This window comes from Mauremys reevesii, linkage group 4 (genome assembly GCF_016161935.1).
Source record: "Mauremys reevesii isolate NIE-2019 linkage group 4, ASM1616193v1, whole genome shotgun sequence".
In the NCBI taxonomy this organism is placed as follows: Eukaryota; Metazoa; Chordata; order Testudines; family Geoemydidae; genus Mauremys; species Mauremys reevesii.
Genome location: NC_052626.1, coordinates 45,189,476 through 45,207,081, shown reverse-complemented (window position 1 = coordinate 45,207,081; position 17,606 = coordinate 45,189,476). Strand labels below are relative to the sequence as shown.

General features: G+C 42.5%; 1 protein-coding gene across 1 annotated transcript; it reads right to left on the bottom strand.

The window, feature by feature from the left end:
- Positions 1 to 2,666: 2,666 nt before the first annotated feature.
- On the bottom strand, positions 2,667 to 4,856 carry NKX2-1 (NK2 homeobox 1). The gene is made up of 2 exons (XM_039538115.1): positions 4,487 to 4,856; positions 2,667 to 3,337 (listed from the first exon to the last, which is right to left on the bottom strand). Exons 1-2 carry the CDS (start codon positions 4,851 to 4,853, stop codon positions 2,667 to 2,669), a joined length of 1,038 nt encoding a protein of 345 aa, XP_039394049.1. The 5' UTR covers positions 4,854 to 4,856.
- Positions 4,857 to 17,606: the final 12,750 nt, after the last annotated feature.

Here is a 17,606-nt window from a genome sequence, read left to right as displayed (position 1 = left end):
AATCCATTACAGTAATTACACCCACCACCAAATATGTGTTTATGAGGTTGTCTGGATACAATAAAATTCATTTATTGCCCAAAGTCTATTCTGTTAAGTCGCTAGCTGGTTCCACACTAAACATGCCAACTTTATTTCTCCCTTCCATGAAAATAGTTCTAGGATTTTCCAATTATTGCTAGTTCCCCTCGAGTCTGAAAATTACCAGTTTTTAGAAGGAGTCTAAAAGAAATCCCAAGAAAGGGCAAATGTCGATTTAAGCATAGCATTTCTTAACATCGGGAGAGAGGAACTAGACCTACTAAAAATGTATAGCATTAAATATGCACAGATCTCCCCTTGGGCCAGGACCTAAGAACAGAAGTTTAACACCGCAAAGAAATTCCAGCCAATTTCCCCGTGTATTTCTATTTTAAATGACAGCACCGAGCACTTAGTTTAGGCTCTCTGGATGCTAGTTTTGACGTGTACTTACACGTTTGAAATTAATATTCTTAATAGAGAAAAAAGTAACGTTAAAATATATTCTAGCCCATTTGATAATCTTCCTCTATCAACCTACGGAATACTATAAAAATCTAGGGGCTTGAAATTCCCGCTGACACACGTGATGTCCTCCAGTTTAACAGAAGGATCCGATAATCTTTTTACTCTGTTTCCTTTTTCTTATCCAAGCTCTCAATAACACAAGGGTATCGAAGATGATAAGAGCCCTCCGGCGCTGCTACAAAAACTGTAGATTTGTTTGCTTGTTTCCACTCCTGGCTAACTCCTTTCTCGCTCCGTTTCAAATAACAGGCACAGGCTCGTGATTCTTCAGCATTTCAGAAATCTTTGAATTATGAGACATATTTCCGCGTTTTAATTTAAAAATCGGAGGGAAAATTACAACTAAGGCGGCGATTTGGAGGAAATTAGGGTCTGAGGTCCTTGATGGGATAGGTTAACACTGGGCACTTTGTATTTTCAGTTACACTCACAAAAGGGATAATGGGCCAAAAGGCTTGTGAATTTCTGATTGTCCAGTTAAAAGCTATTTCACAATATCTACTTTGTCTATTTACACCGAAGTTAACACATACCTCTCTTGAATCCCTATAGCGTTTACATCACTAACACATGCACGTCTGTTTCTCAGCTACAAACATACACCCCCTCCCCTTCACCTGTGCCTTTACAGCTTACTCCAGGCACCGAAGCAAAAGCAATCTGCGTTAAAACGAAACGCGCCCCCAGCAAAGTAGTTCCCCTGCCTGGTTTGTAAAGATGAAAGCTGCAGGACAAACTGAAGTGATGCGTTTGCGCCTGTGTGCGTATAAAATGAAATACAGTTTTATAAAAAAAAGTTAATTCAAACTACACGCCGGACACAATAAACTACCATTTTATTTTGATTATAAATAAGGTGACTGTACTTTCCTTAAAATACAAGTACATAAAACCTGGTAGAAATGATCTTTGTACAAGTTATTAAAACTGGACACGCTTTAAAACGGTTGCATTTACTAGCCTGTCAGTGGGCTACTCGTTAGTTTGTTTCTAATAACCTCAGACATTTAACTTCTCTTAAATGCCTTTTGGAATTGCAGTGACTGCTTCTGGAATATTTTCCTTTCTCTATGAATAACCAGCCATGTGCTGTGGGCTCCCTAGCCTGATATCTAGCTAATCAATTCGGACTCGATTCCTTCACTAGATGAAACAGGAATATAGTTACCACGTATATTTGCTTATCACTTCTCCAGACCATGGGCCTGATCCTGCTTCCCATTGACACCAGTGGGCCCAACTTCCCCATTGACTTCAACGGGCGCAAGATTTGGGCCTTTTTGCTGTTAGCGTCAGTATTAATGAGCATCCCCAATTGTTTTCGGGGGTGGGGAGAGAGATCTACGGGGGAAAGCCAAAGGAAATAATAATAATAATTAATAATAAAAAGAATATTTGGAATGTGTATAATTTATTAGAAGCTTCTTAGGAACTATATTTAAGCCAAATATCTACATAAGTTTACAACAGAAAGAGGAGACGTGCGGAAATAACAAACTGCCAAAGGATTTACACGGATCGTCCAATGTCCATAAAAAAGGTCGGGTGTGTGTTTTGGTTTGATTTGGTTGATTGTATTTTTTTTTACAACAAAATATACAGGTTACTAAAAACTATGGGGTTAGCCCAACTTTTGACAGTATTATACAGCTACAGGTTCACATCGAAAGTAAGGGAAGAAAAAAATGCCAAGCTGTGACGAATCAATCTCTCCATCCGCGGGCCCCGGCGGCTGGGCTGGGGGAGTAGAAAGGAAAGGGGGCCTTTCCTTTTGTCTGGGTGACACGAATGGTTTTTTGGGGGGAAACGCCCACCCCGCTCCCCTCCGAAAATCTCTATATTTACATGCAAGGTCTATTCGCTGGCAAAGTGTACATTTGAAATCCAAGCCTTCAGACCATGACCACTCATGGGCTCTGTTCTGCAACTGCTCCATGATTTATTTATTTTTATTAAATACCCATTTAACAACCTAAAAGTCACTCTCTGTCTCTCTGTGTTAGGGGTTCCTCAAAGAACCGCTCGTTAAAAAATAAAAATAAAAAAAAATAGTTTGAACAGGGCAGAGATGTGTGTGACTGGGCGCCTCTGAGCTTTCTTTACCAAAAAAAATCCTTTCACCAGGTCCTACCGTAGAGCAAGGTAGAGCAAGACATGGCAGTGCCATAGTCAGAACTCGAAGAGTTTAAGTGAGACAAACTGGAGACCTGGCTCTGGAGAGACGAAGGGCTGGCTGAGTGCTGTCCTAGGTCTGGAGACTGCCCCGCACTGTTCGGCTGGTGGCTCTGATGCTGTCCCAGGCTGTTGCCATTGGTCGCCACTGTGATTGCTGCAGCTGCCTGCTGCTGATGGGTCTGGAGAGCTGCCGTCGGTGTGTTGGAGCCGGCTTGACAGGGCTTGCCATCCTTTACAAGCACGGGCACCGCCACTCTTCTGGGAGACTGCTGCTGTTGGCAAGAGCTGTTGTCCTGCTGCATCTGCTGCTGCGCAGCTTTGTCTTTGGCCTGGCGTTTCATCTTGTAGCGGTGGTTCTGAAACCAGATTTTGACCTGAGTCGGAGTGAGATGTATCATGCTGGCTAAATGCTCTCTCTCCGGAGCCGAGAGGTATTTCTGCTGCTTGAAACGTCTCTCCAGCTCGTAAACCTGGGCCTGGGAGAAAAGGACCCTGCGTTTCCTCCGCGGAGTGCTCTGGAGAGGTGCCATGCTCTTGCTAACGTCTCCCAGCGAGCTCAAGCTCCCCATGCCGCCCATGTTCATTCCAGAAGACGGCCCCATAAAGCGGGATACTAAAATCAAGAAGATCACACATTTTAAGCAACACGGTTAGCGGCACAGGACTGCCTGGGGGAGAAACGCTTTTCGAATATTGACTCCAAAGCCAAGACCCTTTCCCCGATTAATCACCTTCCCAGTCAAAATCTATTCGAACCCCACCTAAGCCGGTTGCATTGGTACTGGCCCACCACCGAGCCAGGCAGGGCTGTATACCGCTGCACGCTGTGTTACTAGCAGGGAAACACTTTGATAGCGATTTACGCTTCTCCCCACCCCCAACCTGTCTCTGTGCTATTCCAAACACTTAGGGGGTCATACGGAGCAAACCTTCACCAATAACTGAGTATGTACAAACACGGGCTATCCGAGAGCCGGACCATAGCGAAAGAGAACGAAACAAAAGCAGTGCTAGGAACATACAAGAAGTTTCCACCTTCAAACGGGTCTCACACCCCTTTCGAACCACTCTCCGTAAGAAGAAAACATCTCGCTCCGTATAGCCTTATTAAACGAATACTCGCGAGTTCCCCCTTCCACCACCTTCTGTGTTAAGCAGGCATGTGGGGGGCTGAGACGCGATAGGTCAATAAGTAGCTTGAGGGGTCGATTTAGTTGCGAATTATTCGGAATTTAGGTTGGGAGGTGTTTGAATGTATTTAAACGAGTTCGTTGTCCTAATGACAATGTTTTCCGCGTCTCCGTTCTCTGTCGCCCTTATCTGCACGGTTGTTTATTGCAGGGGGCTTGGGAAGAGACCCCCCTAAGGACCCAGCCACCCAAATGTTTCCTCGCCTACAGTGAAATCGCTCCTATCCTGGGGCATTTCCCCCGTCGGTTCTCCTTCGGCAAGGGAGCGCTGGCTCACTGGGGCCGGACACCACCTTCCCTCTCAGTGAAGCAACCCCCGAGCCGGGGGTGAAATGGAAAGCGAGAGACAGGGGCTATCGAGAAAGAGCTAAAACAGGACAGGAGCCTAGGAAGCCGAAAAAATAAAATACCGATCGTATCAATCCTAGACAGCCCTGCCGCGATCCAGCTCTTTGGGCTGACCTGGTTTCGACTTCAAGCCACTTCCCCCCCCCCCCTCCAAAACCCGCACTGTACATGGGTTCTCCCGAGCTGTGCGTAAAGTTTCCCCGCTGGTAACGGGGCTCACTTACTTGTAGAGAAGCGGGGGTCCGGGTTGGCCCCGTACCATCCTGTGGCTGAAGCACTGTTCCTCATGGTCTCCTGGTAAGGTGGAAGCTCGCCCATGTTGCCTAGGTTGCCGTTGCAGTAGCCCCCCATAGTGGTATGGGAGAGTTGGGGGACGCCTGCCGCTGTCATATGGTAGGCAGCAGTCACTGTCCCGTTGTGGCCCATGGGGTGCTGCTGCATTGCTGGCTGAGAAACCTGAGACTGCCTGTAGGCTGCCAAGGGAGCCCCCAAGTTGCTACCCTCCATGCCCACTTTCTTGTAGCTTTCCTCCAAGGGACTCAAGATGTCAGACACTGAGAAAGGAGTCGTATGCTTTGGGCTCATCGACATGATTCGGCGGCTGAAAAAAAAAGGGGGAAGGGGAGGCAAATCTTTTTTGCCAAATATTCTGGTGTTGCCTTAACGCCGATCTTGTTGGATGTACACGTAACCGAGTGGACGAAGTCCGCCTTAATTGGATTGAGTGGAGGCTCAGGGCTGCCTTTCGTTTGTTTTAGCCAGACGCCAGGTTTTAGGCTGCCACCAGAGGCGGGGCATAGGCACTAAAGCAACAAGACAATAGAAGCCTACATCTTGCCCAAGATAATTAGCTTACATGCTGATGACAAGGTAAACACCTTTAAGTTTTACTTGTCAGGATTTTTAATGTCTTTTTTTTAAAGACCCCGCGAGCACAAGTAATTTTATTTTATTCTTCTGGGGTGGCAGCATTATGGGTGGGGAATTTCATGGCATTTGTAAAGACAAATTTGCTGAGTTAAAGAGAAATGACTTACTATTCCGACTCCTAACATTATAGCCTCAGCCTTTGTGAGGGATGGCTAGATAGAGTTTAACATTATGGAACAAAGGGATTTATTTTCCCTCGCTTCCTCCCTCACTCCCTCCTTCCCCACTAAGTTAGACTTTAAAGAAACATTGAAGGGAGAAATCTCTCCTAGAATAGTTTGAGAATCTAACGTTCATATCTGAGGCACCGATTCCAACACTGGGCATTGCACAATACCAAGGGTCCTAGAGATGCCCAAAAGATTGTCAGGTATAAAGGCTGACTAGTGAACAGCACCTGCATTTTAACAACCTTGCAGAGCAGGTTTCTCTATAGCATATATTATAATAAGTCTTCAAATGCAACGCCACAATCAGCGTCTGGTTCCTGTAGATTAAATCATCAGATCGTTTTGCCTACTTTTTACTTTGAAGAGAGATGGAAGCTTGCTTGCAAATATGTAAAGTAATGATAGGTGACAGATTGTTGAAAAATATCTTCAAACAAAATGTCATTTGCCATTTTCTAGTAGGAGCAGTGTCAGAGGCTTCCTATGGCACCGCTAAAGATGGTTTCTAAGGTTATTTATGGATCAAGGAAGTTAGGGTTGGAAAAGACCTATTTGGTCATCTGGTCCATCATCCTGCCAATGAAGGTTTGGTTCCTTGAAATGTGTGATACTGTATTTTGCCCATTCTAGTTTTAAGTAAATGTAGAGTCCATTCATATTAATACATATATATGTCTCGAATAGTTAATGTGACTCAAATTATTGCCAAGACTTTGAAGGAATCTTCCAACTTTTACAGTAACTACAAATCACACATTTCAGTGTCTCTCCTGAATACAACAAAAACCTTCCATGAATTTTAACACACTGGCCCAAAGGATTGGGAACTAATTTAATAAAGGGATTATCTGAATATTAAGAAAATTGCAGCGAAGGTGCAGTTAACCTAGTGACTTTAAAGCATCAAATGACTATTTAATAATTGCACTTGTAAATATGTTTGTACTCTACTTGTTCCTGCTTAAATATGCAAAAGTGCACTTGCTACCCGGGAATAACTAAATATCTTTGTCTAAAGTGGCAGCATAAATGGCCAGTCGCTTTGTGACTGTGCTTGATATTAGACATAAGGATCATTTTACTTCAATTGGGAGGCTCTCATTCAGTAGGCAAGAAACGGTTTAGGAGAAAGTAGGTTCCCGTATGTGAATTAACACCCTTCAAGTATAAGCCTGCGACTTGATTATACTTTAGAGCTCTGCAAGAGGTGAGCTTTTCCACACAAATATGATCGGTGGAACTTTTTTTTCAGTCAGGCCCTCAGTTCCTCTGCATCAGTTCAACTGCCTCTTTAGGCACCAGGTTATCTCCAGCCTTAGTACCGAAAAGAGGGTTTGTTGTGAGTCTGTTGTGTCGCCTGTAGCACATCTTAATCTGGGAAGGACAATTTTTGGTTATAAATGCGTCTGATTTGGAGACGTCCTGTTTTCTTTTTCACGTCTTTAGTTGGTCTCTCTAATTACGTAGAACATTTCCTTCGTTGGCTTTGCCAAGGGATAATTGCATTAATCTGTCATTTTTTTACATATTTATTTCAATGCTCTCCTTGATGAGAATATTCAGTTAAAAATTCGAAGCTTTTTTTCCGGATTTTCCACGTAAATCTCCTCCGTATTTTATTACGTTAGCAAAGGAACAGGATATAAAAGTATATGGAAAAATACTAATTCTGCAGCATATGCAGGCAAGAATAATATATTTTTGAAAGGAGTTTACATCACATTTTACCTAATTCCAAAACCACTCAATTATTAATCCCAATTTAATTATTGCAAAAAGTTATTGTTAGTGGTAAGGAAAAGGGATGTTTTCTATTCAGGATATTAGCTATGCATATGAGACGTCTAAAAATCATCGTATTTTGCCTTTCCTACGAAATATCAGTGGAACTTGTATCTTTCCGAGTAATGTCTAATTGCCCGTTTAATATAGCGCGGGCTTCCTATCTGACGGTAATTCTGCGCATACACTACAGTAGTGGATCTTGGTGCGGGTGTGCCGTTTTAATGTGTTGAAATTATTCCTTTTTCAAAACTTTTTTGGTTCATAATTCTTATTTGTCCTCCTGTTTGAACGAATGGCCTCCAAATATTCCTCAATTAGATTAATCCGATCAGTGCGGAGGTGGCTTTGTGCTGGATCATGGAAAGGAAAGTTGATGTGAATGTTATATGTGTCCTGCGTCTCTGATATGTATGAAGGTAAAACTCGCTTTTTGTCATTGTCATTTAGCTTACACACACACACACACACGGATTGTTTATTGCAAATCATATGACTGTCATACACTTTTTAGCAAAATGAGTTATCCTGGTGGAATGTATCAGAGGGGTAGCCGTGTTAGTCTGGATCTGTAATCTAGTGGAATGCTATCACTGAGCCACCCAAGTTAATTACAGCAGGGTAGTTCAGTCTCCTGTGCAACTATCAGGAAAGTTTGTTTTTTGTTTTTAAAGGGCCTTTCCGATCTTAAAAGCAACAAAGAATCCTGTGGCACCTTATAGACTAACAGACGTTTTGCAGCATGAGCTTTCCTGGGTGAATACCCACTTCTTCAGATGCAAGCCTGAAGAAGTGGGTATTCACCCACGAAAGCTCATGCTGCAAAACGTCTGTTAGTCTATAAGGTGCCACAGGATTCTTTGTTGCTTTTACAGATCCAGACTAACACGGCTACCCCTCTGATACTTTTCCGATCTTAGTTTTGAGAGAGCTGCCTTCAGAGCAATTGAAATCCAGCCTTTCCGAACTCCCTGGTTTGATCCTACCTCATTGCCTGGCAGCGGTGTGTTCTTTTACCTGGTGATGCGGTCTACTAAAGCGCTTGAGTTAAAAGGAAATGCTAAGGAGGAGGAAGAAGAAAGATTAAATGCATTGCGCCTGTTGGAAGCATATTCATGAGAATGCCACCGTCTGCACCCTGTGTTTGCAGAATGCTTTATTCTCTTCTCTGCGGCTACACGGACGGTTCTTCAATAGCTTGTGACCCCACACAATCCGTTTGATAACACTCAAGATGTGGAAGAATGGGAGACTTTGTCAATCAAATGGTGCCAATCCCAATGCAAACGGTGCCACCAAAACCACAGCGCCTTTCCTCATCAGCTGGATTGCGGGGGCTGGGAACTCAAGGAGCAGCTCAGGGCTCTCCAAATTTAACAGTGTCTTTTTAAACACGTGCTAGCATGCCTCCCAGATGGGAACCAGATGAGCTAGTCTAGGCAGAGTCAATCCAGGGGCTGGAAAAAAGCAGAACGTCCATACATTTCTCTGTGTGGGAACGGGAAAGATTTCTGCGCGTTTCGGCGTCTGGTTTAACTGATTTAACGTTGTTTGATGTCAAATCAAGAAGGGTGTCTCTCGCTTTTTTAACATTTAAAACGAAAATGTATCACTCTGCAGGTGTTTTTCACGTGTAAGCGGAGCCAACGTAGACGCAGCGAAAACTAAGGAGCCGATTCAGCAAAGCACTCAAGTTTCAATGGGACTCCGCGTGCTTAACATTAAGCACGTGCTCAAATGCTTTGGTGGATCCGGCTCAAACGAGTACCACACTTACAACAAAAGGGTGTCGAAGAATTTCCAGACAGGGTGCTTGTGTCTCCACAACGGGTTTTGAAATCACAACTTGAAAAAGTCAAAGGCGCCTCCTTAAGTCCCAGTTGTGTAGGCTCCACAACATTGCCGGCTGTGTAAGGTCGGTACAATTTACCCTTTGATTTACAAAGCAACAGACACACCTTAGCCAATTTCCCGACCTGTGCATGAATGATAGATGTCAGTGTCTTACGTGCACACCTTCTGGGAAGTTTCCTTTGCCTTTGGGAGGAAAGGCGCTTGACGTTTTTCAGTTTGAGCGAGATTCATTGCTTAGACGTGATTAACTTTGATGGGATAGCCCCGAGTCAATGCCTGAGCGAGTAGAACAGTGAATTAGCTCGTTTTGCCCTCATAGGTAACATTGGATAAGAAGAATCAAAATAATTACTCTTAGAACATACAGAGTGGTGGAAATATGAAACCACCGCCAACATAGCGCGCTGTGCAGTGTAATGGAATGTTCTGTTATCTAGATAAGGATCATTATTACAGTGCAGTGTTGTTACCTTTCACGCTAATAATTTAGTGATATTAAACGAGCTTTGCTTAATTTAAAAGAGTTAATAATAAAGGTAAAATTCAGACCCAGTCTTTAGAGGCGGCTTCCTATTACTATATTGCCTGCTCATTGAATAACCCTCCCACAGCCCAGATGTCTGAGCAAATTAAATATGGACAGCAGGGGAAAAAAAGAATCCGTAATAGAGCGGTTTAAACAGTATAACTGAACACTGCTAGAACACTTTAACAGTCAGCTACTCCTGAGAGGTAAGATGAAAATGGGTGTCCGTGTAAGTAAAGGTTATTTTCCACAAACACACCTTGTAAATACTCCCTTGAAATCTATTGCCCCGATGGGAGGAACTGTCCTTAGGAATCATCGGGAAAATCTACATCTTTCCCTCTGTCGTAAAGTCTCACTCCACTGGTTACTTCAATGAGCCCTGAGAAAGTCTGGCTGGCTGAAGTGAATGAGTCCAAATTTCCCCGGGTTTTGAGTTCGGAGGAAATGAAAGGGGAACCTTCACTTCATCGTCTCCAGAGCTGAGGCTGCGTAGGAAAATGAGCCTTTTTGAGCCTGGACTCTACAATGCCTCTTGGGTGCAGGCTCCGACGATAACCTGTGGCTTTCCAAGAGCTGCTCTGGCCAAATGGAGGGTCCCCTTTGGCCCCACCCTGCAGGCTCATCTTGCACCGCGCTCTCAGTGTTTGTTACAGGATTCCCTGGGCTCCCCACCTCGGCCTCAGCACGCTTATCCTGTCATTCAGTGCCCATCCTCTGCCCCAAAACCCAGGGCTCGGACTCCTCTCCTGCTATGTCATTTTCCCAGAGACCGCTGGAAGGGACCATTATTTTATGCAGAGGGCAGCATTTATAGGCGAGAGCCTCCTCTATTTTAGGACAGATTTGGCCGGGGTGCTGGTGCCGCATTGCTGTGCCGTTATGAATTGTCCCCAGGAGACACTGACATGCCCTTTACCTAAAACGCACTTTGCTGAAGGGGGAAGAACTTCACGCGATGAGGGGGAAGGCAGAAATGCCAGCCCAGAATCAGGGGCTGAGTGGAAGCAGTCTGGACAGATCAGTTCTTTACGGACAGCTTTGGCACATTAGGATGGGGGGGGGGATTATTACCCTAGGGGAGGGAGCTGTTGCATTTGTGAAGGATTTTATTTAAAAAAACCCCTATATTTAGGAACTCATCTCAGAAAAAAAAATCAGTGTTTCCCCCAATCCTACAACTGCCATCCTAAACTATTTCCTCGTTAATCATTTCAGTTCTGGGGAGCCATCCTGCAACCCCTAGTCTGGAGTGGTATATAGCTTGAGCAGAGAGTGGAGGAGAGCCCCCCCCCATAGTAATGTTAATTAGATTTGCTGGGGCCACTAAACATTTTAGAGCCGCTGTGGATTAAAACTCTGGTGTACAAAACCTCCCAGGCCCGCTGGGATAAAGCTCCCAAATGGATTATGTTTCAGCAGTTAAGTTTAGGATGAAAACCAAGGGAGAAAGTTACCAATAGGCATATATTTGCTTTAAGAAGTGGGTGAATGAAAGAGAGCAGGCGCAGGACCAAAATAATTTATTTGAGTGTCTATTTTTTGGTCACAGGCCTCCGTTGATTTTAATTAAGTTTGTGAATATGGAGGGCAGTGGGGGAGGGGAAAAAGAGACCTTGTCTGTTTGACTGTTTTTTTTCCCCAAGACTCAGTGGCTAAACTTATTCGCCTTGCTTCGGCAGATAGTCCCATCGGTTATAATGTGAGCAGGTTTTGATTTTATAATTTAAAAATATATTTTCTTCTCTTCAGTTACCGAAAGTATTTAACTTCCAATATGATTAAGTTTAAAAACTAGACAATACGTTCTGCATTTCTTGCACGGATGCTGAGGTCTGCATTAACAGAAAGTGCCTTCCTTGTATTACCAATAACATCTTAGCCTATTTAAAACGGAAAGAATGAAAACAATCCGATGTCTGCACAGTTTCCGCTTCGCACTTTACTCAGCTGGGACAACGCGAACTACTTTTTATTTTCAGTCAGATGTCACTTTTCAGTATTATTTACGTGTTGAGGTCATTTCGCTCCGCAGCGGCAGTGCACTAGCTGGTTGCTGCAATGGTTGGGTGCAAGCGCTCTCAGAAACGGGAATGTTTGATCGTTTTAAAAAAAATCTCTTTCCATTGACATTTTGTAATCCGGTAATAAGAATATTTCTATTGATCTTGTGGTTGCAGAACTTGATTTTTTTTACACAAACTAAAACGGAGGCCAAATTAGACCTGCTAATGTTCCTTCAAACACCTGTCGTTTACATATTGTGATCCACCTTCAGAGCTGTTACCTGCTGATTTGCCATCACACTGAACTCTTTGCTTTGTTTCAAAGAACGGTTCTAGCTAAAGCATTAATTACACTGATCAGATCTGAGACTCCCCAACAATCTTACATGGATCCCTGCGAAACTTGTCATCGCAGTCGAAAAGAACGCTGAAGCCGACCACAGGACTCATTCACTGTTGCCCGGTTATAATTTCCTTCTGAACAATCTAGCAATAGCTCTCTAGCAATGTGCCCCGAATTCTTCCCTTCCATCTCCACCAAAGAGTTGCTTGGGCGATGATCCTCAGGGAGCTTTAATTCAGAGGGAAGGCTCAGAGATCTCCCACTGCGCCCTTGTATCTGAAAGTAGTTTTTGTGGTAAGTACAGACGTTTTAAGGACGGATGCTACATTTGTGCTCAAGAGGATTCAGTGCGATTTGGAGGATGCTGGGATTTTCCGACCTACCGAGAGAAAGATGTTGTAGGACCATCTGCTTCCCCCGGTCGCTTCGAATTGATGTGATCTACGACAGCCTCTACTGGCCACCGCGAGAACCGCAGCACTCCGGAGACAGGAAGGCAGAGGCCATGTATTTGACCATTTGACCATTCTCAAATACATTTCATTGCATAGGTGCTAGAACTAGGGGGTGCTGCAGTACACTGTGGCTTGAAGTGGTTTCTCCATTATATACAGGATTTACAGTTTGGTTCAATGGCTCTCAGCACCCCCACTAGAAAAATTGTTTCAGCACCCCTGTTTCACTGGGGATGATTTTTTATTTAAATTCTCCTCAAACAAATTGTGGCTCAAGATAAAAACCTTGAAGCAATTTTGACCAGTTCTTATGTATAATTGTGATAATGGTCTACACTCTGCATTGTGCCATCTGGATATTTCTCCCGATCTATAGGAAAGGGTTAGCTCCTTTTAATTTGGTTGGCCTTAATTTTCTATTTTCAACTCTCTTTTATTCAAATAGCTCAATCTCCAAACCAGAGCTAAGTCTTTTCCTCCCCAAATATCTGGTACAGACCAGCTCAGGGATCCAGAGAAGGAGGAGGTTGTTAACCTATGACCATTTATACTTTGTTTCCAATGTTCATTTCTGCAAACCAGTAAAATATTTTCAAAATGTGCTCTTGGTAAATCCAGGTGGCAAAAAACCTCTCCTGCCTAGCAGTGGATTTCCTTGCTTTCCCCTTTGCTCCCTACACATATGGCCAAGCATATGTGCTGCTGTTCCCACCATATGACATGACAGGAATGCATCTCCCCCTCCCTAAGGGTCAGGCCTTATAGAAGAACTGGTGAGTACTGTTCAAAGCTAATGTATAGTGCTTCCACAAAAAGAAGCCGTTTGCAGTATCCAACAAGAATGAACTTTTTTTGGTCCTACTACCTGGCCCCTAAACAATACTAAATATTCTTGAGAGCTATTTCCTGGCACGTTTTCTGTTAACTGACTATTGATGTATATAGAGAGACACAACACTCTGGTAAGAAACAAATTCCTCTTGCCAGTAGTTCTGCTGCTTGTACACTAATGGCCCTAATTTTAAGTCCCAGTTTTCTAAGGGATTTATATTATACAATAAATTTTCAAGGTTATTCTTCTATTGATATGTGACAAGATCATATGGCTAAGTGACATAATGCTAATGGGATGTACATGTGGTCAAGTCATTGCAAGCTTATATGAGAGCAGAACCTCTTTAGTCTATACTATAAATAGAGGTGGGTGAATTGTAAAATATAACCTCCCAGCTGCTCTCATGGGTACCCTGTAATAGGGATCTACTCTTTGGGTAATATGGTGGCCATGTTTCTCTGTTACTCTGCGTATCCTCCAACATCCTAGCACAAGCATTGACATTTTCCAGCTGGCTGACATTCAGTTAATCAGAGCAAATTTGTAAAGTGGTTGTATGACCCAAATATACTGGATCTGCTGGATAGGAAGAAGAATATGGCTAACTGATCTGAAATTTTTCCTTTTATCTCACTCCCCTTCCCAAGAAACAATAATCTGTCAGGGGATGGACCTGGAGAGGAAAAGTCTCCTCCAACCACTATTTTACTCTAGCAGTTGAGTGAAGGACAGGCATGCTCCCAAAGCAGGTTATTTGTAGTAGTTCATCTTGTCACCTGTTATTCTCCCTTCTTAGTAAATTAAGTAATGTTAAACAGTAATCTCTTAACATTGTGTAATCTTCATATGAGCTCATTTCCATGAGCTCTTCTTCCTGTGGACAACTTCCCAACACCCTAGTATAGAGGCATTTTATTATTAGTTTGGGATTCTCTGTGGAAGACTGCCCTGAAGGTTGATTTTCTGCTAAGTCACTATATATAGCTTTCTCCTGCTTGTATGTCTCAGAAGTTTAATACATTGAGATTGTTACAGGTTATATTCTATATTGTAGAACTTTAGAATGATCTCACCTCTCTATCCAAATACCACTTTTGTTTTGTTTTCTCATTTTAAAACAGGAAATTAATTGCAAAAACAATATTAGCATGACTCATGCTGAGTAAAAGTAAATATTAAATATTGAGTTAGGGGGCTGGTGGGATTGTTTGAGTGTTTGAGGAGAGCATGATGAATAAGGATGAAGTCATGTATTCCAGAATTATGATGTTTTATTTAAAAAATGTCTATGACTTTTGATATTTTTAGAGTTTCATTGTGCTAGTAGTGAGTGAGGGAATAGGTGGCATAATGGAATGGATGCCAGCCGGATGAACTTTGATTAGAAATGCTGGGTAGAGTTTTAGGGTGCAGAGCAGACATTGTCTATAAAGAAAGCAACTCCTTCTGTGGGCTTTTAGTCAAATAAAGATTTAGGGCTAAAATCACTGGTACACTTTGGCTTGTTTGCGCATATCCAAAGATAGAAAACAGCCATAAATCTGGCTTAACTGGCTGATAAACATGGGTTTACTGCTGCTTTGCATTGTCAAAGTGGTGCAAAGTAGTCTAGAGTGTTTTGGTGAATCTGCTGCATCATGTCTTAACTTATTTCCTATTGTCTTCTCTATCCCATACCACAGGGACATCACTTCTCACAGATGGAGAGTCTGGAGAGGAAGAGTGGGGAATGTGGTCAGACTCAAAGATTTGGACAGGTGGACTCAGACTGGAGCCCTACACAATAGACCTCCAAGGTAGTACTTGGCAACTAGCTGAAAGAAAAGAAGAGATGACAATGAATTAGGGTGACCAGAGACCAAGTGTGAAAAACTGGGACAGAGAGTGGGGGGTAATAGAAGCCTATATAAGAAAAAGCCCCAAATATCGGGACTGTCCCTATAAAATCAGCACATATTGTCACCCTACAATGAATATTCATAATTTTTGCCACACTTACAATGACTTGTGACACTGCTACCCTAGTTCCTCTACATTATTCAAAATTTACCATGAAAATAGGGAGAGAAGAGATCAAAGACAATATAGAAGGAGGCAAAAACAGAAAATCCAGGCAGTTGATACACAAGAACAGAATGACAAAGAAAATGTATTCCATGAGACACAGTGTTTCTTAGTGGTCTCTGACAAAAACACTGCCTCCAGGAATGAAGGCATTGGAGAATGACAAGAGTGGTGGGAGAAAATCAACTGATTTGACCTAAGGTAAGAGGCAAAAATGGGATGCTGTCCTGCTTCAACATATCTCTGAAATGAACCCTGTTTTCTTTCCCCCTGTTTCTATACATAAACTGAACTAGCATCTCCTTTCCTCTTGGTCTTTGTTGCCACACTAGTATCTGCCTTGGTTCTTTTGTTTATTCCACTGTCTCTGCCCACTTTGTTCTTCTCTCTGTCTCTTTTTTCTTCATCCTTTACATCTCCATGTTCTGTTTTTCCTTCATCCCTCTTTTCTATTGTCTTCTCACCTCTTTCCCTTCCTCTTTGTCCCTCTCTGTGGTTTGTGTTAGTCCCATCTGCTCCATTTTCAGTTGTTTTTCTCTTCCACAGCTTTTCTGCCTCTTCATGGTTGGTACTGCCTTCTCCCCTGCCCCTGTTGAATCTTTTTTCTTTTCCCCTTCCAGATCACTCTCTCAATTATCTGGTTGCAGGCCAACAGTGTGAGAATCTGGCACATGCAGCATTATGAAATTGGCATATATTACATTACAGTGTTTGTGTGACATTGTACTTGGAGCCTTTAGGTTTGAATAAATTAGAAATTCAGGGATTGCAAATCCAGTGAACTGAACCAACTGGTTCTGATTTCCTGAAACAGTGCTGGTAGGTTTAGCTACATTCCACTCATATAGGTACGTAGGTACTAGTCATAAGCAAAAATACACATGCCATTTAACTAGCTGTGGCCTTCAGTTTTTTACCAGTATATTGTAATACAGTTATACACATTATATTCATCCACCTGGGGGCCCATCCTACAATAGTACATAATCCATAATTCATGAGCCAGTTGTGGTTATTTTGCGTATCAAATCAATTTCTGCATATATGGTGTTTGTTTTTATTTCTTGGCTATTTCTGCTCTCTTAGTGTTGATTTAGGTAATTGACAGAAAAACAAATTAATCTGTTTCTACCAAAGAAGGAAATGGAATTAGGGGAACTATGGAAAGCTCTATTTGCTAAACACTACTTGCTGCCATCTATAACTTTGTAAAAGAGGAAACTTGTGCTCAGGATATCTGTTTGGGATACAACAGTTACCTTCCTGGTTAGAAATCAGCACTGATCATGTGGGTTGTCCTCAGTTTCAGTAGATAGAATTGGAAGAACAAACCAGCTTTTCATACCTAGAGATTCCAGTCTTTCAATTTGCTAAAAATTAAAGGCCAATATTTTCAAATGTGTATGCCTAAAGTTAGACATCTATATCTGCCTTTAGGCACCTGAATGAATGTTGTCAGACTTTCAGAGATGCAAGCACCAGCTGTGCTGAAGAGAGAGAATACTGAAGGGAAAAGACATACACTGAAGACCAAGGTAGAATCAGAAAAGTGGTTTGAAGAGGAAGGAGAGATGTCTGTCTGTCTGTCTTTGTAGGCATTTGTGCAATGCTTATTACTAGGGTGGGTGAGCAAGGTGTCTGAGATGTAAGAAGAATGGACAGAGAAAAAAAAGTGAACATTTAAAAAAGTATTCAACTGAAAAAATGGACTAAATGAACTCAGACACTGAGAAGACAAAGAAAACATGCCAAAATAGAGTACTATGAAGTGAAATTCCAGGTGTGAACCCCACATAAATGGAAGCTGGAGCAAATGTTCAGATAAATCCCTGGGAAGAGAAATCACCTAGTACTGCAGAACTCTGTTGTAAAGCCTATTTCCTTCTGGGGCCCCAAGACAAGGAGTTAGATTTTTTTCTTAGTCAAAGTACAGTTCTACTCTGAAAAATGATTTTGTAAACTAGCATCATCATCTTACTCCATAAATCTGCTCCCCATTCAGAGACCTATCTGCTTAGTTTAGTGGCAAAAATAGGTTTTTACTACTGCTATCGGTACAGAACACAGATACCATCTGAGAGAGTGAGCAGGATTCTTTTCCAGCTTGTGCATCACAACAGAATTGTTAACTGAGTTCTAATTGTAGCGCCAATCCCTTCCAACTGAGTGTTGACAAAGGTATTTCATAGATGTAATGGAAGACAGATTATGGCTTGCAGAATCTTTTTTACTGGTGTTGATGAGCAGGAAAGAAAGATGCAGCTTGGCTTTCCAACCTCAAACTGAGTTTGAAGGATTGGCAGTTAGAAAAAAAGCATATTTTTATAGAAAACTGAACAAATGCAACTAGAAGTCACTGAGGTAAACAAATATCACTCT

Bases quoted from the DNA above. Each gene is read 5' to 3' on its own strand.
- NKX2-1 (XM_039538115.1), bottom strand. From the start codon at position 4,853: ATGTCGATGAGCCCAAAGCATACGACTCCTTTCTCAGTGTCTGACATC. The intron at 3,338-4,486 runs GTAAGTGAGCCC...TCTTGATTTTAG, and splicing joins GGACCCCCGCTTCTCTACAA to TATCCCGCTTTATGGGGCCG.